The 27,182-nt window shown below is 45.4% G+C and overlaps 1 protein-coding gene across 4 annotated transcripts in view; it reads right to left on the bottom strand.

Moving 5' to 3' along the window:
* The window catches only part of AJAP1 (adherens junctions associated protein 1), a 272,105-nt gene that overhangs the window by 119,289 nt on the left and 125,634 nt on the right, over positions 1–27,182 (bottom strand). For all 4 annotated transcript variants that reach the window (XM_040326552.1, XM_040326550.1, XM_040326553.1 and 1 more), the window contains one exon: positions 21,220–21,965. In XM_040326552.1, the coding sequence (XP_040182486.1) occupies positions 21,220–21,965 (746 nt within the window). The remainder of the gene's footprint in view (positions 1–21,219; positions 21,966–27,182) is intronic.

The raw sequence follows: 27,182 nt of genomic DNA on the forward strand, positions 1-27,182 counted from the left end.
ATCTCACTAGATGACGTCATCTCTGACGAAACGCGTAGGGATGGACGAAACACGTAGGAAAGGACAGAGACGGTAACTCCAGCACCAGACCTCTTCTTTAAATCTAAAGTGAGACTTTTAAAGTGTCGCTTATATATAGTAATATTTACGTTGTTTGTCTGCTGCACACGAGTGCGCAATTTTAACCACTTCAGCCCCGGACCATTATTATGATTCGGCACTGCGTTGCTTTAACTGACAATTGCGCGGTCGTGCGACGTGGCTCCCAAACAAAATTTACGTTCTTTTTTCCCCACAGATAGAGAGTTATTTTGGTGGTATTTGATCACCTCTGCGGGTTTTATTTTTTTGCGCTATAAACAAAAGTAGAGCGACAACTTTGAAAAAAATACAATATTTTTTACTTTTTACTATAATAAGTATCACCAGGGGAGGGGGTGTCGAGGATTACATCCATCCGCCAAAGTTGTTGAGCGGGAGTGGGGGGGGTGTCGAGGATTACATCCATCCACCGAAGTTGTTGAGCCGGAGTAGGGGGGGGTGTCGAGGATTACATCCATCCACCGAAGTTGTTGGGCGGGAGTAGGGTGGGGGGGGGTGTCGAGGATAACATCCATCCACCAAAGTTGTTGAGCGGGAGTGGGGGGGGGGTGTCGAGGATTATATCCATCCGCCGAAGTTGTTGAGCGGGAGTGGGGTGGTGTCGAGGATTACATCCATCCGCCGTAGTTGTAGAGCGGGAGTAAGGGGGGGGGTGTTGAGGATTATATCCATTTGCCAAAGTTGTTGAGCGGGAGTAGGGGGGGGTGTCGAGGATTACATCCATCCGCCGAAGTTGTTAAGCAGGAGTAGGGGGGTGTGTCGAGGATTATATCCATCCGCCGAAGTTGTTGAGCGGGAGTAAGGGGGGGTGTCGAGGATTACATCCATCCACCGAAGTTGTTGAGCGGGAGAAAGGGGGGGGGTGTCGAGGATTATATCCATCCGTCGAAGTTGTTAAGCAGGAGTAGGGGGGTGTGTCGAGGATTATATCCATCCGCCGAAGTTGTTGAGCGGGAGAAAGGGGGGGGTGTCGAGGATAATATCCATCCCCCGAAGTTGTTGAGTGGGAGAAAGGGGGGGGGGGGTGTCGAGGATTACATCCATCCGCCGAAGTTGTTGAGCCGGAGTAGGGGGGGGGTGTCGAGGATTACATCCATCCGCCAAAGTTGTTGAGCGGGAGTAGGGGGGGTTGTCGAGGATTACATCCATCCGCCGAAGTTGTAAAATGGGGGGGGTGCTGAAATTTCCGCGATTGCCGCAAAGTTGCGGGAGGTGGTTGCTGCGTTTGATGTGAAAAAAGCGGGAAAGGATTGCCGCGAATTTGTGGGAAGGGGTTGCAGCGATAGCCGTGAACCGGGGGGGGGGGGGGTTGCCGCGATTGGGCCCAGGCCCTCCTATTGGGCGGGGTTCAGCCCTCTATATATTGTGGAACTCTATGACAAACCAATGAATGTCCTCGGTGTTGCGATGCACATTAAATGATTATCACTCTTTGTGATTTGAATCTTTAATGGCGAACGGCTGATTCCATTTCTAGATTCCCGCCCCCCCCCCCACAGCCGAGCGATTCTTCACTTCACCGGGTTCAGATCCACTTCATATTGTAGATACAGAACGTGAAGCCGGACTTTATTAAAGGACAAATAGACGGAAGAGTTTGTAGCAGAACGTCTTTTTTTTTTGGAACCCGGACAGCGGAATTCAGCAGATTGTGTTCCTTCCACTTATCTGAGCCGACACTCAACACCTTCATCTCATCCCTCCGAGCCTCAAATATCTCCGATACTCTTCTATGACAGCGAGAAAAATTCAAGAAGATCGACATCAAGGAAGAATACAGATCTCTCCAGAGTCCCAGGAGGACCTGAAATACGCATTTCAACATCTGGAAGTTTATTTTGTGAAGAACTAAAGGGAAGGAAAATACGGCAAAGTCCTTGGAATGGAATTCTTTCAAAAAGAAAACATTTTCTTACAGTTGCGCAACTTTATGAGAATATAGAGATGGCGGATTAAATAAAGGGACATTCTTCTCACTGATCACCAATGTAAGGGACATTCTTCCCACTGATCACCAATGTAAGGGACATTCTTCCCACTGATCACCAATGTAAGGAACATTCTTCTCACTGATCACCAATGTAAGGGACATTCTTCTCACTGATCACCAATGTAAGGGACATTCTTCCCACTGATCACCAATGTAAGGAACATTCTTCTCACTGATCACCAATGTAAGGGACATTCTTCCCACTGATCACCAATGTAAGGGACATTCTTCCCACTGATCACCAATGTAAGGAACATTCTTCCCACTGATCACCAATGTAAGGGATATTCTTCTCACTGATCACCAATGTAAGGGACATTCTTCTCACTGATCACCAATGTAAGGAGCATTCTTCCCACTGATCACCAATGTAAGGGACATTCTTCCCACTGATCACCAATGTAAGGAACATTCTTCCCACTGATCACCAATGTAAGGAACATTCTTCTCACTGATCACCAATGTAAGGGACATTCTTCTCACTGATCACCAATGTAAGGAGCATTCTTCCCACTGATCACCAATGTAAGGAACATTCTTCCCACTGATCACCAATGTAAGGGACATTCTTCCCACTGATCACCAATGTAAGGGACATTCTTCTCACTGATCACCAATGTAAGGAACATTCTTCTCACTGATCACCAATGTAAGGGACATTCTTCTCACCGATCACCAATGTAAGGGACATTCTTCTCACTGATCACCAATGTAAGGAACATTCTTCTCACTGATCACCAATGTAAGGGACATTCTTCTCACCGATCACCAATGTAAGGGACATTCTTCCCACTGATCACCAATGTAAGGGACATTCTTCCCACTGATCACCAATGTAAGGAACATTCTTCTCACTGATCACCAATGTAAGGGACATTCTTCTCACTGATCACCAATGTAAGGGACATTCTTCCCACTGATCACCAATGTAAGGGACATTCTTCCCACTGATCACCAATGTAAGGGACATTCTTCCCACTGATCACCAATGTAAGGAACATTCTTCCCACTGATCACCAATGTAAGGGACATTCTTCTCACTGATCACCAATGTAAGGAACATTCTTCTCACTGATCACCAATGTAAGGGACATTCTTCCCACTGATCACCAATGTAAGGAACATTCTTCCCACTGATCACCAATGTAAGGGACATTCTTCCCACTGATCACCAATGTAAGGAACATTCTTCTCACTGATCACCAATGTAAGGGACATTCTTCTCACTGATCACCAATGTAGGGGACATTCTTCTCACTGATCACCAATATAAGGGACATTCTTCTCACTGATCACCAATGTAAGGGACATTCTTCCCACTGATCACCAATGTAAGGGACATTCTTCTCACTGATCACCAATGTAAGGGACATTCTTCTCACTGATCACCAATGTAAGGAACATTCTTCCCACTGATCACCAATGTAAGGGACATTCTTCTCACTGATCACCAATGTAAGGGACATTCTTCCCACTGATCACCAATGTAAGGGACATTCTTCTCACTGATCACCAATGTAAGGGACATTCTTCTCACTGATCACCAATGTAAGGGACATTCTTCCCACTGATCACCAATGTAAGGGACATTCTTCTCACTGATCACCAATGTAAGGGACATTCTTCTCACTGATCACCAATGTAAGGGACATTCTTCCCACTGATCACCAATGTAAGGGACATTCTTCCCACTGATCACCAATGTAAGGGACATTCTTCTCACTGATCACCAATGTAAGGAACATTCTTCTCACTGATCACCAATGTAAGGGACATTCTTCTCACTGATCACCAATGTAAGGGACATTCTTCTCACTGATCACCAATGTAAGGAACATTCTTCCTACTGATCACCAATGTAAGGAACATTCTTCTCACTGATCACCAATGTAAGGAACATTCTTCCTACTGATCACCAATGTAAGGAACATTCTTCCCACTGATCACCAATGTAAGGAACATTCTTCCCACTGATCACCAATGTAAGGGACATTCTTCCCACTGATCACCAATGTAAGGGACATTCTTCTCACTGATCACCAATGTAAGGAGCATTCTTCTCACTGATCACCAATGTAAGGAACATTCTTCTCACTGATCACCAATGTAAGGGACATTCTTCTCACTGATCACCAATGTAAGGAACATTCTTCTCACTGATCACCAATGTAAGGGACATTCTTCTCACTGATCACCAATGTAAGGGACATTCTTCCCACTGATCACCAATGTAAGGGACATTCTTCCCACTGATCACCAATGTAAGGAGCATTCTTCCCACTGATCACCAATGTAAGGAACATTCTTCCCACTGATCACCAATGTAAGGGACATTCTTCCCACTGATCACCAATGTAAGTGACATTCTTCTCACTGATCCCCAATGTAAGGGACATTCTTCCCACTGATCACCAATGTAAGGGACATTCTTCTCACTGATCACCAATGTAAGGGACATTCTTCTCACTGATCACCAATGTAAGGGACATTCTTCTCACTGATCACCAATGTAAGGGACATTCTTCTCACTGATCACCAATGTAAGGGACATTCTTCCCACTGATCACCAATGTAAGGAACATTCTTCTCACTGATCACCAATGTAAGGAACATTATTCTCACTGATCACCAATGTAAGGGACATTCTTCCCACTGATCACCAATGTAAGGGACATTCTTCCCACTGATCACCAATGTAAGGAACATTCTTCTCACTGATCACCAATGTAAGGAACATTGATCCCACTGATCACCAATGTAAGGGACATTCTTCTCACTGATCACCAATGTAAGGAACATTCTTCTCACTGATCACCAATGTAAGGGACATTCTTCCCACTGATCACCAATGTAAGGGACATTCTTCTCACTGATCACCAATGTAAGGGACATTCTTCCCACTGATCACCAATGTAAGGGACATTCGTCTCACTGATCACCAATGTAAGGGACATTCTTCTCACTGATCACCAATGTAAGGAACATTCTTCCCACTGATCACCAATGTAAGGGACATTCTTCTCACTGATCACCAATGTAAGGGACATTCTTCTCACTGATCACCAATGTAAGGGACATTCTTCCCACTGATCACCAATGTAAGGGACATTCTTCTCACTGATCACCAATGTAAGGGAAATTCTTCCCACTGATCACCAATGTAAGGGACATTCTTCTCACTGATCACCAATGTAAGGAACATTCTTCCCACTGATCACCAATGTAAGGGACATTCTTCTCACTGATCACCAATGTAAGGGACATTCTTCTCACTGATCACCAATGTAAGGAACATTCTTCCCACTGATCACCAATGTAAGGAACATTCTTCTCACTGATCACCAATGTAAGGGACATTCTTCTCACTGATCACCAATGTAAGGGACATTCTTCTCACTGATCACCAATGTAAGGAACATTCTTCTCACTGATCACCAATGTAAGGAACATTCTTCTCACTGATCACCAATGTAAGGGACATTCTTCTCACTGATCACCAATGTAAGGAACATTCTTCTCACTGACCACCAATGTAAGGGACATTCTTCTCACTGATCACCAATGTAAGGAACATTCTTCTCACTGATCACCAATGTAAGGGACATTCTTCTCACTGATCACCAATGTAAGGAACATTCTTCTCACTGATCACCAATGTAAGGGACATTCTTCTCACTGATCACCAATGTAAGGAACATTCTTCTCACTGACCACCAATGTAAGGGACATTCTTCTCACTGATCACCAATGTAAGGAACATTCTTCTCACTGATCACCAATGTAAGGAACATTCTTCCCACTGATCACCAATGTAAGGAACATTCTTCTCACTGATCACCAATGTAAGGAACATTCTTCTCACTGATCACCAATGTAAGGGACATTCTTCTCACTGATCACCAATGTAAGGGACATTCTTCTCACTGATCACCAATGTAAGGAACATTCTTCCCAATTTTGTTTATTAAAAGTCTTGCAAACAAAAAGCATAAAATCACTATAAGATATACATAAATATACACATATTTACATAAATGAAAATAAATATAGCACATCTGCTCTCAAACAAAAGACTTTACAGCAAAACAAAAATTATGTAATCACCGGGAAAATAAATCTTAATACAAACTCACACCACTACACCAGACAAACCTGCAAGGTCAAGAAACAAACCCGCACCCATTATGCATGCAGCCCTTCTAAGAAACGTCCAACACCATACATCTACCTATTTCTACCTCAATTACCCGCCGGCGCGTTACCATATCGGTTTCAAAAAGTACCGCAACTCCGCTGCAAGGCTCAGCCGCAAGAGACCAAAAGGAGGGACCGCATCTCCACTCCCTTTTTGCCAGGTGGACATCGGCCAAAGTATGGAGCCAGGTCTCTTGCAAAAATAAAATCTCAGCATCAAACTCGCTGAGCAAAAATAAGGCCATATCACAAGCTCTTGCAGATTTAATGCTGGCGACATTAATGGTCGACACCTTTATCGGAGGGGGAACTGCCATCAGGATGATTGGGGTAGTCGTTTCTTGACCTTCACCACACTCTCATCACCAGAAACCGCTCTCTTCAAACAACGTGACTCATCCATAGATGAAAAAGAAGAAGACAAAGACATCTTTTCACCTGACAACACATTAAAGGTGTTACCAAGGGGAACCCCTCCTGGATCCGACTCTGAGGAAGAGACGACCGGTTTTCTTGTCTTTCTCTTCATTTTTTTCCTCCTCCTAATCTTCTCCCACCCCTCCTCATCCGAATCCCCATCAATGGAATGTGAAACATGGGGTACGGACACCCTTCCATCAGCCCCACCCCCATCCAGCACCCCCACATTCCCCTGACCACGCTTGCGCTGCCGAGGGGCAGGGACTGGAGGCTGAGTGGGAAGATCCGCTAAACCTGCCCCCCCAGCAGCCTCCGCCAGTCTGGAGGATCTACGAATAGATGGATTAGGGACAGGAGGGACAGATTTAGGGACCACATCACCAGGGGGAACAGAAACAGATGTCACAGACACAGAAGGGACAGACTCAGGGACCACATCACTAGGGGGGACAGAAACAGATGTCACAGACACAGGAGGGACAGACTCAGGGACCACATCACTAGGGGGAACAGAAACAGATGTCACAGACACAGGAGGGACAACAAGAGTTTCAGTGGCCTCATCCTCCTTATCCAGCCTCTGCAGCTCAGCCTCCAACCCTGGCAGGTTATGTAATGCCTCCGGGCATTGACTGTACGGGTGACCAAGTTTTTGGCACAAATTGCACCGAATGTCAGTACAGTCTTTAGCCAAATGGCCAAGCTCCTGGCACAAAGAACATTTCTTGCGGGTGCAGGTGGAGGCAAAATGGCCCTTGTCACCACATTTATTGCACACCTTAGGCTGACCCTGGTAAAAAATGGTCAGCCTGTCCCTCCCCAGAAAGGCTGAACAGGGCAGATGTTGAACAACATTTCCCTGCACCCCCAATTTTAGTGACACTGTCCAGGCCCCTGTCCATATCCCATGCTGATCAAGGACCTTCCGCAGTGGAGCGAGGACTTCACCATAGCGGCGTAACCATACTACCAAATCAGCCTCTGGGATGGATTCGTTACGCACAAGGATCGTCACTGATTTTATTAGAGGCTGCCTGGAAACCACCTTTGGCATCCAACCATTCCACTGCGGAAGGTCCCTGCGCCCCCTAAAACGTTCCCAAAATAAATCCAGACCCTCAGGTTTTACAAAGGATAAATCAAATTCCCAACTCCCAACGGGACAAATCAAAGCAAAAATGTCTGCGACTTTGAACCCCATTTCCAGGATCAACTCGGCCACCCTCCCCCTTACTGGTGGGGTCCCCTCCCCTTCCCACTTCAACTGGACCACATTTCTCCGCTTATACCCACCAACCATCCCCCCACTAAACCCCCCCAAATTGTGACCACCAACATTTGCACCATTCCCCCCACCCTCCTTGGTGCGATTCCCCAAAACTGACGCGTAACTCCCAGCAGATAAAACATTTGTTTGTTTTGAACCATCTGACACATTTGCAGCAGATATCGATTGCACAGATTTGGTCTGAACAATCGGCGAGTCTTTCCTCTGCTGAGCAGGGGGAGGAATGTCATTTTTATTTTTCCCAGCAGTATTAACCCCTTCACCACCCACCACATCCATTGTTTTATCATTACTGTCATTCTTAGAACTTGCTGGAATATTCACAGTTCCTGCAGTCTTCCTAGCAGTGTCAGTTCCCACTGCTGTGCTTGTAGAAGCTTCAGCTGGTCGGTTCTCTTCTGTCAGGACAGGGTTGTCATCAGGGGATAGTGCAGGCTGGTCTGACACTGCAGCAGGTGAAACCTCCATTGCTTCTTCCACTGCACATGGTGCAATATGCTGATCCCCTCCCCCACCACAGGGAGGCTCAGGTGAGGCAATCTCATTGCTGGTAACAGGCATACCTTGTACAGAGGAACTACAGGTCCCAGCAGAAACTCCAGGCAGCGCTTTGCACAAGGCCTTCCCTTTTTGCTCCTCAGTCAGGACACCGTCCACCACAGCAGGTTGGGCAGACATGTTGGAAGGCAGTGAGGTGTGCTGAGATTTCTCCACCTGTACTGGCTTGGCTTCAGGGACTTCTGTAAAAGCAGGCTTGTTTGCTCTCAGGGGTGACTCCATCTCCTGGATACATTTCAGGGTGCCATGCTCACTCTCAAAACCCTGGCTGGTTGCCGTCGGCGATTCCAAGCCCTGACATGGAGGGAGAGGTGCAGAGGCAGATGGACCCGGCTCATCCATTATCTGAGGCTGGTCCCTGGAAACTGCTGTCTGGCTGGCAAATCTCCTCTTATTATCAAACTTTTCTCCACTTGTATCTTTCAGCTTTTCCAATAATAAAGATTGTTCCTTTACCTTTTCCTCCAATTCCTGCAACTCAGGCTTCATGGCCAAACGATTTTTACTCCAGGCCTGGAAATACTTGATTTTGAAGGATTTGTGTTCAGCCTTCAAAATTTTAAGTTTTTCTTCAGCTCTTCCAATCGCCCTAAAACGATCAATGCTCTTCTGACTGAAGATATTTGCATCCACAGCAGGGCCTGGACCTACAGACAGATCCTCCACCTCCTCCTCACTAGGCCCCGTATCATCAGGGGGATCCGTCCCGGGGCCTCCCCCAGGATCAGGCATTATTCCTGGGCCAAGCTAGCAGGCAAGGCCCAGGCTTGAAAAAGGTTGGATCTCTCAGAGAGCTCCTTGGGTGTGTCCTCCTCCTTCTTCCCACTGATCACCAATGTAAGGGACATTCTTCCCACTGATCACCAATGTAAGGGACATTCTTCTCACTGATCACCAATGTAAGGAACATTCTTCTCACTGATCACCAATGTAAGGGACATTCTTCTCACTGATCACCAATGTAAGGGACATTCTTCTCACTGATCACCAATGTAAGGAACATTCTTCTCACTGATCACCAATGTAAGGGACATTCTTCTCACTGATCACTAGAAACAGCCCAACAGGTTCACTATGAATACAGAAATGTCATAACAGAACCTCTGCTGGCCCCTCCTTTCCTCCTGGAAGCTGGCAGCCATGGTAGTGTGAGCGTTCCTCCTCCGTACAGAACAGCTGCCTGACTCTGACGGTAAACATGGCTGATCTGATATAAGCCAACATCCAACTGGGGAGTGAATCCCGACTCAGACAGACCCCGTCCTGATGTGTCCCTTTCCATATCGGCCCCCAGCCTCCATCTACACTCCACGATACACTTATTGTCAGAACTCGTCACATCAGTCATTCGTCATTATTCCTCCAGAGCCAGACGAGCGACACAGGCCAGAGCCGCTGGAGGCGACGCGTTTCTTTTATAGGAAGTTATTGTTAGGAGGATAAAGGAAGGAAATTCTTCAGGTAGCTCATTGTCTCGGTCATGATCATGTATTGTAGTCATTGTCTTTCAATCTGATTCTCAAAAATAGCTGAATATATGAGCATCTGGAAAGTATTCACAGCGCTTCACTTTTTCCACATTTTGTTATGTTACAGCCTTATTTCAATAAGGATTAAATTCATTATTTTCCTCAAAATCCTACAAACAGTCCCCCATAATGACAACATGAGAGAAGTTTGTTTGAAATCTTTGAAAATGTATTAAAAATAAAAAAATCCCATGTACACAAGTATCACAGGCTCCTCCCATGTACATAAGTATCACAGGCTCCTCCCACGTACACAAGTATCACAGGCTCCTCCCACGTACATAAGTATCACAGGCTCCCCCCACGTACACAAGTATCACAGGCTCCTCCCACGTACACAAGTATCACAGGCTCCTCCCACGTACACAAGTATCACAGGCTCCTCCCACGTACATAAGTATCACAGGCTCTTCCCAATGTACATAAGTATCACAGGCTCCTCCCATGTACACAAGTATCACAGGCTCCCCCCATGTACATAAGTATCACAGGCTCCTCCCATGTACATAAGTATCACAGGCTCCTCCCATGTACACAAGTATCACAGGCTCCCCCCATGTACATAAGTATCACAGGCTCCTCCCATGTACATGAGTATCACAGGCTCCTTCCATGTACATAAGTATCACAGGCTCCTCCCATGTACATAAGTATCACAGGCTCCTTCCATGTACATAAGTATCACAGGCTCCTCCCATGTACACAAGTATCACAGGCTCCTCCCATGTTCATAAGTATCACAGACTCCGCCCATGTAAATAGGTATCACAGGCTCCTCCCATGTACATAAGTATCACAGGCTCCTCCCATGTACATAAGTATCACAGGCTCCTCCCATGTACACAAGTATCACAGGCTCCTCCCATGTTCATAAGTATCACAGGCTCCTCCCATGTACATAAGTATCACAGGCTCCTCCCATGTACATAAGTATCACAGGCTCCTCCCATGTACACAAGTATCACAGGCTCCTCCCATGTTCATAAGTATCACAGGCTCCTCCCATGTACATAAGTATCACAGGCTCCTCCCATGTACATAAGTATCACAGACTTGTACTTATGTACACAGGATTTTTTATATATTTTTTATAAATTTTCAAAGATTTCCAACAATCTTCTCTCACGTTGTCATTATGGGGGATGTTTGTAGAATTTTGAGGAAAATTATGGATTTAATCCATTTTTGAATAAGGATGTAACATCACAAAATTTGGAAAAAGTGAAGTGCATAGAAAAAAGATAGAAGATAACAGACAGAAAAGCACGAAGACTGAAAAGCGCAAATCGTCTCTCACCAAACTTTTACTAACACGGAATCATCAAAAGCAGCCCCAAGGGTGGCGCCATCCGAAAAGGAACTTCCCCTATATAGTGCCGTCGTACGTGTTGACGTCACCGCGCTTTGCCCGAGCATTTTTTTTTTATTCACGACCGTGTGTGTGTGCAAGGCAGGCTTGACAAGAATCGGGTTGAAAAAAAAATGTTGTTTTCTCCAGACCATTAAAAATGGTTGTGTGTACGCAGCATTAGAATGGTCCAGTCACAGTCCCGACCTAAATCACATCGAGAATCTGTGGCAAGACCTGAAAATTGCTGATCACAGACGCTCTCCATCCAATCTGACAGAGCTTGAGATATTTTACAAAGAAGAAGAATGGGCAGAAATGTCCCTCTCTAGGGACCAGATTCTCGTAGATGGGCGGAAAATGGGCAGGCGTAACGTATCTGATTTACTTTACGCCGCCGCAAGTTTTTCAGGCAAGTGCTTTATTCACAAAGCACTTGCGTGTAAAGTTGCGGCGGCGTAACGTAAATCACCTGGCGGAATTCAAATTTGGCGGGTAGGGGGCGTGTATCATTTAAATGAAGCGCGTCCCAGCGCCGAACTAACTGCACATGCGCCATCCCTAAAAAATCCCAGCGTGCATTGCTCTAAATGACGTCGCAAGAACGTCATTGGTTTTGACGTGGACGGAAATGACGTCCAGCACCATTCACGGACGACTTATGCAAACGACGTAACTTTTTAAATTTTCTGACGCGGGAACAACGGCCATACTTAACATTGACTGCGCCTCATAGACCCAGGGGCAACTTTACGCCGGGAAAAGCCTAATGTAAACGTCGTAACTTTACTGCGTCGGCTGCGCGTACGTTCGGGAATTCGCCTATCTAGCTAATTTGCATACTCGACGGGGAAATCGACGGAAGCGCCACCTAGCGGGCAAAAAAAAAATTGCAGTTAAGATCCGACGGCGTAGGAGACTTACGCCTGTCGGATCTAAGGGATATCTATGCGTAACTGATTCTAAGAATCAGTCGCATAGATACGACGGTGCTAGGCAGAGATACGACGGCGTATCTGGAAATGCGCCGTCGTATCTCTTTTGAGAATCTGGGCCTAGATGTGCAAAGCTGGTAGAGACCCCCCCAAAAAGACTTGTAGAGAAAGGGGGTTCTACAAAGTATTAACTCCAGGGGGCGTCATACAAATGCCCCTCCCCCCACACACTTTTCACATATTTATTTGTATCATTTTCCTTCCACAATTATGTGACACTTTGTGTCTCTCACATAAAATCCCAATAAAATACATTTACGTTTTTGGTTGTAACATGAGAAAATGTGGGAAATTTCAAGGGGTGTGAATACTTTTTCAAGGCACTGTACCGCTTTATTAAGCTCTCTAGCCAGGAAGTGCTGGAGATCCAGTGATTTAGAATTTATTTTCTGAACAATCAGTTGCACTTCTTGGCACCCCATGTTATAGAGCACCCCATGTTATAGAGCACCCCATGTTATAGAGCACCCCATGGGGCTGTGTTTTATCCTTTAGGTTTGCTTTAATGGCCTTCTACCAATGGCGGCCGATACATTAGGGGCACAGGGGTGCCATCCCCCTAATCTACATGCACGGCGCCGGGCACATGGATTCCAATGGGTTTTTCTTTTAGAAGCACATGATTAGAGCCAGAGGCTCAAATAGGATTTAAAAAAAAAGCTTGGGCCTGGGGCACAGACCACTGCGCCCCCCGAGCTCACCCAGTTGGGAGACAATAGCAAATTAATATTCCACCCGGGGGGGGTAGCGATGGGTGTCTTATTTGCCATCCCCCCAAAATATACAGCACCAACCACCACTGCCTTCTACCACACTCAGGACTGGGACAAGGGGTGGGCGGGAAGGGCGGTTCACCTGGGCGCTATAGGTTTACTTGAGGGGGGCCTTCCTTCTGTTTAGACACGTGCAATTAGTTTTGTTCCAAATAATTTTTTTAACGAATTTCGACAAATTCGTTAATTTGGAATTATCAGAATTAACGAAAACCCGTTTATCACATTTTTCCAAATATTCGAACATTCGTATATTCGTAAATTTGTACATTCGTGAATTTGGAAATCTGAAATAATAATTAACTAATAATAACTTAACTATTACTAACTATTAAATTATAGGTATTGGAATTTCCTTTAAATTTGGCTGTTAGTGAAATTTATCCGAAGTTACAAATCATTTTTCAAAATAACGAATGTTGTATCTAAATGAATGGAACATAATGAATTCATAATAATGAATAACAATAATAATAATAAAAATGTTTTATTATTATTATTATTATTTATTATTAATGTGTTCTGTTCCATTTGTTTAGATACAACATTCGTTATTTCAGGTAATTCATAACTTCGTATTCATATTCGTTCTGTTCACTAACAGCCAAATTTGAAAGAATTCCAATACCTATAGTTAGTTATTTCCGATTTTCAAATTTTTGGGTTTTCAAATTTTGAATTTCCAAATTTTCTAATGTACGAATGTATAAATTTACGAATTTACAAATTTACGAATGTACAAATTGATGAATGTACACATTTACGAATGAGCGAATGTACAAATTTATGAATTTACGAATTTTTACGAATTTACGAATGCGGATGCGACGACATTTAGCGCAATGCACGGCAGGAAATTTGAGGACGGCGCATGCACAGTTCAATCGGCGCAGGGATTTAAATGAAACACGCCCCCCTACTCGCCAATTTGAATTAGGCGCCGTTACGCCGCGAGAGATACACTACGCCGCCGTAACTTACGGCGCAAATTCTTCCAGGATTCAAACCAAAAAAAGTAAGTTACGGCGGCGTAGCGTATCTCAGATACACTGCGCCGGCGTAGATCTTTGTGGATCTGCCCCCTATAATTTAATAGTTAGTTATTTCAGATTTTTGAATTTTCGGGTTTTCAAATTTTGAATTTCCAAATTTTCTAATTTACAAATGTACAAATGTACAAATTTACGAATGTACAAATTTACAAATTTACGAATGTACAAATTTACGAATGTACGAATTTACAAATTTACGAATGTACAAATTTATGAATGTACGAATTTACGAATGTACAAATTTACGAATTTACGAATGTACAAATTTACGAATTTACGAATGTACAAATTTACAAATGTACAAACTTACGAATTTACAAATTTACGAATGTATAAATTTACGAATTTACGAATGTACAAATTTACGAATTTACGAACTTACAAATTTACGAACTTACGAATGTACAAACTTACAAATTTACGAATGTACAAATGTACAAATTTACGAATGTAAACATTTACGAATTTACGAACATACAAATTTACGAACTTACGAATGAACGAATGTACCAATGTATGAATGTACAAATTTAAGATTTTACAAATTTACGAATTTACAAATTGCGATCATAGCGAATGACCCGAAAAACGAAAAAAAAAAAACGAATGAACCGAAAACAAACATTTTTTGGCAGTGCACACGTCTACTTCTGTCACAAGTCTGATAAGAATAATGGCGGTGGCAGTGATTTTGACAAGGAAAATATTTCCGGCGGTAGGATCCTCTAAGCTTGCACCTCATGGACGGGGACGGGGTGGGTGCGGGCGCAGTTGATGACCTTATCCCGGCACTGACCACACTAGACACCATCCAGATAGCTGGGGCCGGTGTCTCCGTGGCCGGGCTGTATAGACACACGTAGGAGTATCTGCTGGTTTCTTTGAAGAAGTTTTCTTGTGCATACATTTCGGAATTACGTAAGGAAGTACATCATTAATAAATCTATTAAATTATGGTTAGCGTGAATTAGCATTTCTTTGATAAGCTTCAAAGCGGTTGAGCTTCACAGACAGTCCATATATCAGCGCTTTAGAAATTAACAAAACACGCCGCTCGCTGGAACGCGTTATTTATCACTTGGACTAAGGCGGTGAGGATGACGATATCCCTGGAACCTGAAGAAATAAACACCGACATCCACTGAGAACATCCAATATTTTATCACAGCGCCTTTTTTTTATTTTTAAAGGAGCGTCTTTTTGAATAAAAGTAACTTTACCACTAGGGATGGGCTCGGCTCCAACATCCGCTGTTCATTGGTTCGTAGAACAAACAGACATTATGGGGCCCCCGCGGCAAGTTTGTCCCGCCCACGGAGTGCCACATAATGCACTGTGAGATCACCGTGCATTAAAGGCTGCTGATTGGCCTAAGCATGCACCTGACCTGGCCAATGTGCTGTGAGAGCCATGATTGGCCAAAGGCAGGGTGCCTTTGGCCAATCAAGGCTCAGGGGATGCCCCACACTATATAAGATGGCTGCTTAAATGGCGGCCATATATAGGGAATGAATGGAGATTAGGCAGTTAGTGTAGTGTGCAGTCATCAGTGTAGAATATATAATACAGTTCAGAGTATATAATGCAGTCAGCATAGTATATATATCTATAATACAGTTCAGAGTATATAGTAAAGTCAGTGTATATATATATAATACAGTTCAGAGTATATAGTGCAGTCAGTGTAGTATATTTAATACAGTTCAGAGTATATAGTGCAGTCAGTCAGTGTAGTATATATATATATAATAAAGTGGAGAGTATATAGTGCCATCAGTTTAGCGTATATATATATATATATATATATATATATATATATATATATATATATATATATATATATATATATATATATATAAAATACAGTTCATGGTATATAGTGCAGTCAGTGTAGTATATATAATACAGTTGAGAGTATGTAATGCAGTCAGTGTAGTATATACAATACAGTGGAGAGTATATAGTGCCATAAGTTTAGTACATATATATTATACAGTTCGGAGTATATAGCAAAGTCAGTGTAGTATATATATAATACAGTTCAGGGTATAAAGTGCAGTCAGTGTGGTATATATAATAAAGTGGAGAGTATATAGTGCCACCAGCTTAGTATATATAATACAGTTCAGAGTATATAGTGCAGTTCAGAGTATATAGTGCAGTCAGTGAAGGATATAAAATACAGTGCAGGGTATACAGTGCAGTGCAGAGTATATAATACAGTGCATTGAAGTGGTTAAGGGGAACCCTATGAGAGAATTAGGAAAAAACGGTGTCCCCCCCCAAAATCCATACCAGGCCCTTTGGGTCTGGTATCGATTTTAAGGGGAACTCCATGCCAAAATGTAAAAAAAAAACAGCGTGGGGTCCCCCCCAAATCCATACCAAACCCTTATCCAAACATGCAGCCTGGCAGGCCAGGAAAGGGAGGGGACGAGCGAGTCCCCCCCCCTTCCTAAACCATACCAGGAAGCTTGCCCTCAACATGGGTAGAGTGCTTTGGGGACAAGGGCCTCTTGCCAACAACCCTGGACTGTGGTTCGAGTGACCCTCCCCCCTTATGACATCATGTGATGTCATGTGATGTCAGAGGGGGCGGGGTCATCCGGTTACATCAGTTAGGAAAAACTAGTTAGGATTTTTTTTTTTTTACCTTTGCAACCCCTTTAAGAGCTGTCAAAGCCAAAAGAAAGCAGTCTCATGGAGGCCTCCCATGGAGGCGGAGCTTTTTCAATTTTTTCTATTTTTCAGGTCCATTGGGCGGCGTGACTCCCCCATGTTGAGGGCACGTGGTCTGGTTCAGGGTGGAAGGTGCTTGCCCTCCAGGCAGCATGCTTGGATAATGATCTTGGGGGGGACTGCATGCCGTTTTTTTGGTTTCTTTTTTACATTTGGGCATAGGGTTCCCCTTAAAATCCATACCAAACCTGAAGACCCGAGTTAAGCTTCCTGTGGATGGTGACAAGTTGTCAGGTGATCTAATGACTAATATCATTGTATAAAGTGGACCTTGACCAAGAATGTCTACTACAAGTGTTCTATCATTCATAATTGTCTTATCTTTCTTTGTTTGAACTGGAAGTTTGATTGACCCTCAATCCGTCTTAAGATTCTGATCAAAGATATGGTTTAAGTCACTTACGGTATCTCATAAATGTAAGTACACCCCTCACATTTGTGTAAATCTTTTCTTGCATCTTTTCATGTGACAACACTGAAGAAATGACACTTTGTATCTACAATGTTGTGTAGTGAGTGTACAGCTTGTATAACGGTGTAAATTTGCCGTCCCCTCAAAATAACTCAACACACAGCCATTAATGTCTAAACCGCTGGCAACAAAAGTGAGGACACCCCTAAGTGAAAATGTCCAAATTGGGCCCAATTAGCCATTGTCCCTCCCCCAGACTCTCTGTGACTCATTAGTGTTACAAGGTCTCAGGTGTGAATGGGGAGCAGGTGTGTTAAATCTGGTGTTATCGCTCTCACTCTCTCATACTGGTCACTGGAAGGACAACATGGCACCTAATGGCAATGAACTCTCTGAGGATCTGATATAAAGAATTGTGTCTCTACATAAAGATGGCCTAGGCCAGGGGTCTCCAAACTGCGGCCCCAGGGCCAGATGTGGCCCTTTACTAGCCTTTATCCGGCCCTTGGGGCACTATTTCTCCAACTGATATGGGGCACTATTCATCCCATTGACACCAACAAGGGGGCACTATTTCTTCCACTGATACCAATGATGGGATACTATTCCTCCTACTAATAGGGGCAATACCCCTCCTCCTACTGAGACCAACCTTGAGGCCATATTTATTGTCATCGATGCTGGGCCCGAGACATTTGCCATCTCCGCTGGCCACAATTCGGCCCTCCTAAAGTCTTAAGGACACAAAACTGGCCCTTTGTTTGAAAAGTTTGAAAACCCCTGGCCTAGGCTATAAGAAGATTGCCAAGACCCTGAAACTGAGCTGCAGCATGGTGGCCAAGACCATACAGCGGTATAACAGGACGGGTTACCCTCAAAACAGGCCTCGCCATGGTCCACCAAAGAAGTTGAGGTCACGTGCTAAAGAAGCCGAGGGTAAATGTGATGGACTGGCCAAGCCTGTCTCCAAACCCTATTGATCATCTGTGGGAAATCCTCAAACGGAAGGTGGAGAAGCGCAAGGTCTCTAATACCCACCAGCTCTGTGATGTCGTCATGGAGGAGGGGAAGAGGACTCCAGTGACAACCTGTGAAGCTCTGGTGACCTCCATTCCCAAGAGGGTTAAGGCAGTGCTGGAAAATAATGGAGGCCACACAAAATATTGACACTTTGGGTCCAATTTGGACATTTTCACTTAGGGGTGTCTTCACTTTTTGGCAGCGGTTTAGACATTAATGGCTGTGTGTTGAGTTATTTGTTATACAAGCTGTACACTCACTACACAACATTGTAGATACAAAGTGTCATTTCTTCAGTGTTGTCACATGAAAAGATACAAGAAAAGATTTACACAAATGTGACTGAGGGATGTACTTACTTTTGTGAGATACTGTACAGCCTTGGCCAAAAGTTTTGAGAATGACACAAATATTAATTCTCACAAAGTCTGCTGCTTCAGTGTTTGTAGCTCTTTTTGTCGGATGTTACTATGGGATACCGAAGTATAATTACAAGCATTTCATGAGTGTCAGGCCTCGTACACACGACCGAGTTTCTCGGCAAAAACCAGCAAGAAACTTGCTGTTTTGTTTTTTTTTGCAGAGGAAACCGGTCGTGTGTGTACATTTTTAGACGAGGAAACTGTCGGGGAACTCTATGAGCCAAAAAGAGAGCAGGTTCTCTTTTTCCTCTACGGGAATGGAGAAAATTTGCACGTCGAGTTCCTCTACAGCCTAACAAGGAACTCGACGAGCAAAACAATGTGTTTCGCCCGTCGAGTTCCTCGGTCGTGTGTACGAGGCTTCAGAGGCTTTGATTGACAATGATATGAAGTTTATGCAACTAGTCAATATCTGCAGTGGTGACCCTTCTTCTTTTTCAAAACCTCTGCAATTCTCCTCCTGCATGATGTCACTCAACTGCTGGGCCACACCCTGACTGATGGCCGCCCCCCCCCCCCCATTCTTCCATAATTAATGCTTGGAGTTTGTGGGTTTCTTTCACAAGATTAAGGGATTGAGGTCTGGGGAGTTTCCTGGCCTGTAGAACCAGGTCTCTGAAATTCCCACAAAATCGAAATCCTCCTCGTTCAGCATTATCTCCAGTTCACCCATCTTGTCCGCCAGGCTCCTGCAGGTCGTATACTGTTCTCTTATTGGGTGTTCGGAGATTGCAAATAGGACTTGTTACTATACTTACCTCGGGTTTATGTGCTTTACTCAACCTACCACTAATGCCCCCAATAATACCCTCATGTTCTGCGCTGACTATCTCTACCTCTGGACACCCCCCCCCCCTTGCCTAGTTTAAAAGCCCCTCTAACTTTTCGGCCATCAATCCCAGCAGATCTGCACCCTCCTCATTTAGGTGCAGTCCGTCCCTTATATAGAACCGATGACCGACTGAGAAGTCGGCCCAGTCCTCCAGGAACCCAAACCCCTCCTTACTACACCAGCTCCTCAGCCACTTGTTTCCTTCCCTAATCTCCCTCTGTCTTTCTGGTGTGTCTCAAGGTACCGGTAGTATTCCTGAGAATAGTTGGGTGGTGAAGGTCTATGAGTGGGGGGGCTAGGGGAAAGAATCTGTCAGTGGTGGGAGGGGGCTGGGGGAGAGGGTCTGTCAATGGCGGGAGGGGGGTGGCATCTGTGGGGATTGGGGGGTCTATCAGTGGGGGTCGGTAGTTGGGTGGTGAATATCTGTAAGTGGGGGGGAGGTGGTTGGGAAAGGGGGGGTCTGTCACTGGTGAGAGGGGGTGGGTGGTATTTGGGGAGGTTGGGGATCTGTCAATGGGGGTTGGGGGGTCAGTAGTTAGGTGGTTAAGGTCTCTGAGCACGGGGCTGGGGAGGGGATCTATCAGTGGTGGGAGGGGGGTCTTTCAGTGGAGGGAGGGGTGGTATGTGTGGGGATTGGGGGGTTATTAGTGGGGGAAGGTAGTATGTGGTGAAGGTCTGTGAACGGGGGGAGATAGAAGGAGGGGGCCTATTAGTGGTGGTGGGAGGGGGTGGTATTTGGGGGGGGTTGGGGTTATCTGTCAGTGGGGGTTGGGGGATCAGTAGTTGGGTGGTGAAGGTCTGTGAGTGGGGGGGCTGGGGGAGGGGATCTGTCAGTGGTGGGAGGGGGTTGGGGAGACGGTCTGTCAGTAGAGGGAAGGGTGGTATTTGGGGGACTGGGGGTCTGACAGTGGGGGTTGGGGTGGTATTTTGGGGGAGTGGGGGTTTATCAATGGGGGTCGGTAATATGTGGTGAGGGTCTGTAAGCGGGGGGGTTTGGAGGAGGGGGCCCATCAGTGGTGGTGGGAGGGGGTGGTATTTGGGGGGATTGGGGGTCTGTCAGTGGGGGTTTGGGGTCAGTAGTTGGGTGGTGAAGGTCTGTGAGTGGGGGGCTGGGGGAGGAGATCTGTCAGTGGTGGGAGGGGGCTGGGGAGGGGGTCTGTCAGTGGAGTGAGGGGGTGGTATTTGGGGGGATTGGGGGTCTGTCACAGGGTGTTGGGGGTCAGTAGTTGGGTGGTGAAGGTCTGTGAGCAGGGGCGGAGGTTGGGGGAGGGGCTCTGTCAGTGGTGGGAGGGGGCGATAGTTGGAGTACAGGTCTTTTGGGGGGGGGCAGTTGGTGGGGTTTGCGTTGCAGTGTTGGGGAACCGGCTCCATTGGTGTCCCATGACACCCCCCACCCAACCTCTTGTTCCCTGGAGAAATTAGCTACTCGGTCTGGAATGCCCAGGCCTGTTTTTTGCCCCAGTCTGGGCCTGGGTATATGGAAGGGGGTACAACCACTTTAAATCAAATGTCAGACTGAAAAGCACATGCAATTGTGTACAGTACCTGAGGTTTCATTGGGTATCCTTGGTGGTCTAGCAGCTTTCCCATTCCCGGGGTACGGTTCTGTTGTGCTAATCCTTCCAGGTACTTTTTTGCCCTTGTGTACCACGGGGTTCTGTGACGTCATGTCCTTAGACTGCGTGGTGGTGGAGCCGGTGGTGGACGCCGTGGTCCCCACCGGCGTCGCCCTGGCTTGCGTGGTGGAGGTTCTGGTGGTCTCGTAAATCCCAGGGATTGTGCTGGACTCCACATAGTCATCTTCCCCAGTCGGCCCCCATAAAATAAACTCCGAAACGGTGGTGGGATGACTTTCCAAGAAAGGCCGGACGTTATTCCAACTTCTTCTTTGGAGCTGCCTCTTCCCCCTCCTCAAGTGAGGAATCGGAAGCGAGTCTCTTAGTCCTCGCCTTGAAGGAACGGTTCTTGCTCCCGTGGAGTCCCGTAACGGCGCATGTCTAGAAAAACTGCTGCCCGAGTCTTTGTGGTACAAATTTAAATGCTGTGATTCTACAGAAGCCCCGCCCCGCTGTAAGTTTGTAAACAGACTCCACGCATACCTCCGACTTCTTGGCTTTGGCCTTCCCTTTGGGTTCCATAATGCTGTGTTTTGTATCCTACGTTCCAGCGAGGGGCGCTGGAGGTATCTGTACGCCGTTCCCGGTGACCCCGATTCGCAAATTATAAAATCCATGGCTAGTTGAAAAATGGCTATCAATATCCAAGCATGGCTTCCTATCGGAGGGCCTGATCTGCAGAGAGACAGGGAAAAGGTTAGAGCATGCGCGGTACAAAAAATTATTATATATATACAGTATAAAAAAGAATTCTTTCCATCGATCCGTCATTATTACTCGATGACATTCCCACAGAAATCAGCTTTTTATGAATATTTCACACTATTTAATCAAAACTTTGTTACACCGCGATGCGATTAATTACACCAGAGAAGGAAAAACAGCTCATTGAATTATTTATTATCTCATCAGAAATGATTAAAACCGATCTGAGATCCAAAGAGAAGATGTCATAGATTGCAGCTTACCAGTCCTTAGATGTTATAAATGCATTCGTTTTATATATATATAAAATCAACTGACTTACTGGCAGGATCACCAGATGAAAATAAAGGAAAAATAATAATAATAAAAAATAAATATATATATATATATTCATATGATTATGTCTTCTATGTGCTATGAGTGGAATCTGTATGTAAACTAAAAAATAAAAAAAAACTTGCAATAAAGTATAATAATTAGGGATGCACCGATATATCGGTGGCCGATACGTATCGGCCGAAAACAGCTGTTTTGGGGACAAATGCCGAAACAGCTTTAAAATTGCCGATAATGAATAGTGGAAGCAGAGCGGTAAAACACACACTGAAATTGTCTCCGCTCTGCTCGCACACAGCCCCGCCTCCTCCTAAACCCACGCTGTGATAAACAGAATGCCGGTCTAATGCTGAGATGTGTGGGGTTCGGAGGAGGGGGCTGTGCTGTGTCTCCGCTCTGCTCGCACACAGCCCCGCCTCCTCCTAACCCCATGCTGTGATAAACAGAATGCCGGTCTAATGCTGAGATGTGTGGGGTTCGGAGGAGGGGGCTGTGCTGTGTCTCCGCTCTGCTTGCACACAGCCCCGCCTCCTCCTAACCCCACGCTGTGATAAACAGAATGCCGGTCTAATGCTGAGATGTGTGGGGTTCGGAGGAGGGGGCTGTGCTGTGTCTCCGCTCTGCTTGCACACAGCCCCGCCTCCTCCTAACCCCACGCTGTGATAAACAGAATGCCGGTCTAATGCTGAGATGTGTGGGGTTCGGAGGAGGGGGCTGTGCTGTGTCTCCGCTCTGCTTGCACACAGCCCCGCCTCCTCCTAACCCCACGCTGTGATAAACAGAATGCCGGTCTAATGCTGAGATGTGTGGGGTAAGGGGGAGGCGGGGCTGTGTGCGAGCAGAGCGGAGACAGTTTCAGCATACGGGCGGCGGTGAGTTGCTTTCTTTTCTAGCAGCCATCCGTCCTCCCCCCCCCCCCCCCACATCACATACCTCCCTCCGGCCGGCTATTTCTTCGGGACTCTGTCCCCCGCCCCCCCTCCTCCCCCCCCCCGGCTGCCTAGTTTGGCTACTGTCCCTGATGCCAGTCCACTCTTGAGGTGACAGGGTTAATAAAGAGAACCTGTCACCTCCCATTGCTATCACACAGGGAATTATTTTCTCCTGTGTGATAGCAATAAAGTTAAGTGTAAAAAATAAAAAATAAAAAAAAAATAATAATTAAATTAATAAAATAAGTAATTAACAAGTAAAGAATAAGAAAAATAATATTAAAAATAAGAAAATTATACAAAAATAAAAAAAGTAAAACGACAAGCTACAAAAAAAAAAAAGTGATAAAGTAATAAAAAAAAAAAAGAAACAGCATACGGGCGGCAATTGGGGGCACAGTGAGGGGGCAATTCGGGGCACAGTGAGGCGGCAATTCGGAGCACAGTGAGGCGGCAATTCGGGGCACAGTGAGGCGGCAATTCAGAGCACAGTGAGGCGGCAATTGGGGGCACAGTAAGTGTATGTTTTAACATACAATTATTTAATAAAGAAGAAAAGTCATTTTCGGTTTCGGCCTGACATTTTTTTTTATTTCGGTTTCGTTTCGGTTCTGAAATTTCCATTTCGGTGAACCTCTAATAATAATTAAGCAAAAAAATATATATTATTATAAATAAGAATACTAATAATGATGATAATAACAATAATAATGATAAAATATAAAATAATAAAATAAATAAAAATGCAAAAAAAATTATAATTCGAATATTAATGATAAACATAATAATAATAATAATAATAATAATAATAATAATAATAATAATAATAATAATAATACAAATAATAAAATATAAAATAATAATAATTAAAAAAATAGAATAAAATAGCTCCCATAAATATGTATTCAGCTTTAACACTGGGACTTGCAATCACCAGAGGGCTTTGCTCTCTGTTTTTTTTTTTTTCTTTTTTATAGTGTATTTTGTGCGTGTACTCGAGAGAGGAGCCGGACTGCAGGAGTTGGGAGTAGGCAGGCCTCCCCCAGAGGCAATCTGACACCTTTCTCCATGCCCCGGGTGGCAATGGCGGGTGTGTGAGGGGGTCCTCCCACACAGCCCGCCCTACCTGCTCCGCTTTGAAGCCCAACGGGGCAGAGGGACTCCCTATAAGGGAGTGAGAGGATCTAGCCCACTCAACCAGCCCCGTTAGTCCTTCGCCTCTCTTTTTAGAGACCGCGTGGTCAAAGTGCGTGCATGTTAACCCAATTTCGAGTGCGTGCAAGTGTGGTGGTTTTTGTGGGAGGGGGGTGGGCGTACTAAGCGCAGGCTTACCTCGCATAGCACACCCACCGGGAGCCGGGCTGAGACCACCAAACTCAATTCACATGTAGCTGAGACCGGGATCCGAAGATCCGATTGCTCTCTGTTTAAAATGATCCCCACATATCTTTTTATGAACAAATAGTAGCTAATAAACGCCTAAACAGAACGGAAGTGTTCCTTGGCATCTAATTAGCATAATAAGGGAAGAGCGATATTCTGTTAATTAGCATTGTGTAGGAGAAGAGAAGATGAAATAATAATAATAATAATGAAATGACATTATTACAAGTAATGATCTGTATCTAAATGATGCCTAAGAGAAGAATCTCAGCGGAGAGACTCGGCACTCCTCCTCGCGCCATTGTCCTCCCATGATATGGATGGGAGCCGCGTCCTCGGCTTGTTTTTATTGTCTTTGATCCTCTCGTCATGCTGAGGCATGTTACAGTTTTATTTTTCAAAGCTGCGGAATCCATTTATTGGCGCCCTCTGTTCTGATCTGCAGTCCAGACACGGAACGCTCACAAACGCAGTTTTAACACTTTCAGGTTTATTTAGTAGACGGGATAACAATTGATGGTTTTATTATTCATGTGCTCGGCGTTCTCTGAGGATCTTCTATGCTGAATACGGCCCGGATTCACAAAGCACTTGCGCCGATGTATCTCAAGATACGCCACGTAAGTGCAAATATGCGCCGGCATATCTGTGCGCCGGACCCACAAAGTAAGATACGCCTAAAAACAGGCTTCATCCCGCCGACGTAACTTGCCTACGCCGGCGTAGAGTGGGCGCACATTTACGCCGGACGCATGGTGGCGCTGCCATTGATTAGCCATTCAAATATGCAAATTAGGAAAATACGGCGATTCATGAACCTGCGCGCGCCCGACGCAGGCTACGCGAGGTGCGCGCAAGTTGTACGTCCGGCGTAAAGTTATGCCCCATAAAGGAGGTGCAACCCAGCAGCAGACATGCACAGGTCGGCATCAGGGAACACAAGCCGGCGTATTTTACGTATTTTACGTAGTTTACGTTGGACGTGTGTCTGGCTGGGCGTAGATTACGTTCATGGCGTAGGCAGTGATCCGGCGTATCTTAGGCAGTTGTTCCGACGTGGTTGTGAGAATGCGCACGGGGAAGCGTCCTTGTCACGGCGCATGCGTGGTTCGTTATACGTATCTGTCTGGCGCCCGGCCCATCATTTGCATGGGGTCACGCCTCATTTGCATGGCTCACGCCCACTTCCACCTACGCCGGCTTACGCCTTAGAAACCCAGCGCAGTTTTGGGAGCACTGGCTTTGTGAATTCCAATTCCAATCCTGCCCATTCTGTGATATGGATCGGCATCTATATGTAAAGGCAAGTACTATATGGACCATAGAGGGCCATATTCTGAGTATAGTTACGATGGAGTATCTCAGGATACTCCATCGTATCTCTCTTTTTTTGGCCCGCGTATCTATGCGAGTGATTCTTGGAATCATTTTCGCATAGATACGCTTAAGATCCGACATGTGTAAGTCACTTACACTGTCGGATCTTAAATGTAATTACCCAGCCGGCCGCTAGGTGGCGTTTACGTTCAGGTCTCATTTGTTTATGCAAATGAGCCTGATACGCCGATTCCCGAACGAATTCGTGCCACGTAACCGTCGCTAACGTCGTTTGCGTAAGCGTAAGGTTACCCCTGCTATATGAGGGGTAACCTTACGCCAGTCCCACGTAGGCCATGTTAAGTATGGCGTCGGGTCCGCGTCGTCTTTTCCCGTCGGGTACGTCGTTTCCCTAAGTCGTTCTTGAATACGACTTTACGTCAATGACGCACGCGTCAGCGTCATTGACGTTTTACGCCGAGAACTGGAGCATGCGCACTGGGCTATTTTAAGCCCGGCGCATGCGCAGTTCGTTCGAATCGGGGGTGCGCTTATTTTAAATACAAGCCGCCCCCTTGGATTTACGCGGGGATACGCCGGGCCAATTACACTACGCCGCCCCAAACTACGGAGCAAATGTTTGGGGAATACGGCACTTGCTCCTGTAGGTTGGGGCGGCGGAGTGTAAATGGCTTACGCGACGCCCGCCCGAAATCTACGGGAATATGGCCCAGTGAGTTTTTTTACTCAAAAACTTTTTGCCAAAAAGATCCGGCGTAAAAATACATCCATACCAGGAGCCGAATGGTATATATGGTGTATATATATATATATATTATGGGCCAGATTCACAAAGAGATACTCTGGTGTATTATCTCCTGATATCTACAGATACACCATCGTATCTCTGACGTAAACTGGTCCTATCTATGCGCCTGATTCATAGAATTGCGCATAGATATGGCTAGATCCGACAGTGTTACACTGTGTTACACTGTCGGATCTTTTTTTCAATTTAAAAATGGCGCCGGGGGCGTTCCCGCTGATTTACGATAAATAATATGTAAATCAGCGAGATACGCAAATTCACGAACGTACGCGGACCCGTCGCAGTGTTCTTACGTCGTTTCCGTAGCGGTTTTCCCGTCGTATACTTACCCTTTCTTTTATCAGGCGCAGCCAATGTTAAGTATAGCCGGCGTTCCCGCGTCGAATTTGA

Source organism: Rana temporaria, chromosome 10, assembly GCF_905171775.1.
Source record: "Rana temporaria chromosome 10, aRanTem1.1, whole genome shotgun sequence".
Classification (NCBI taxonomy): Eukaryota; Metazoa; Chordata; class Amphibia; order Anura; family Ranidae; genus Rana; species Rana temporaria.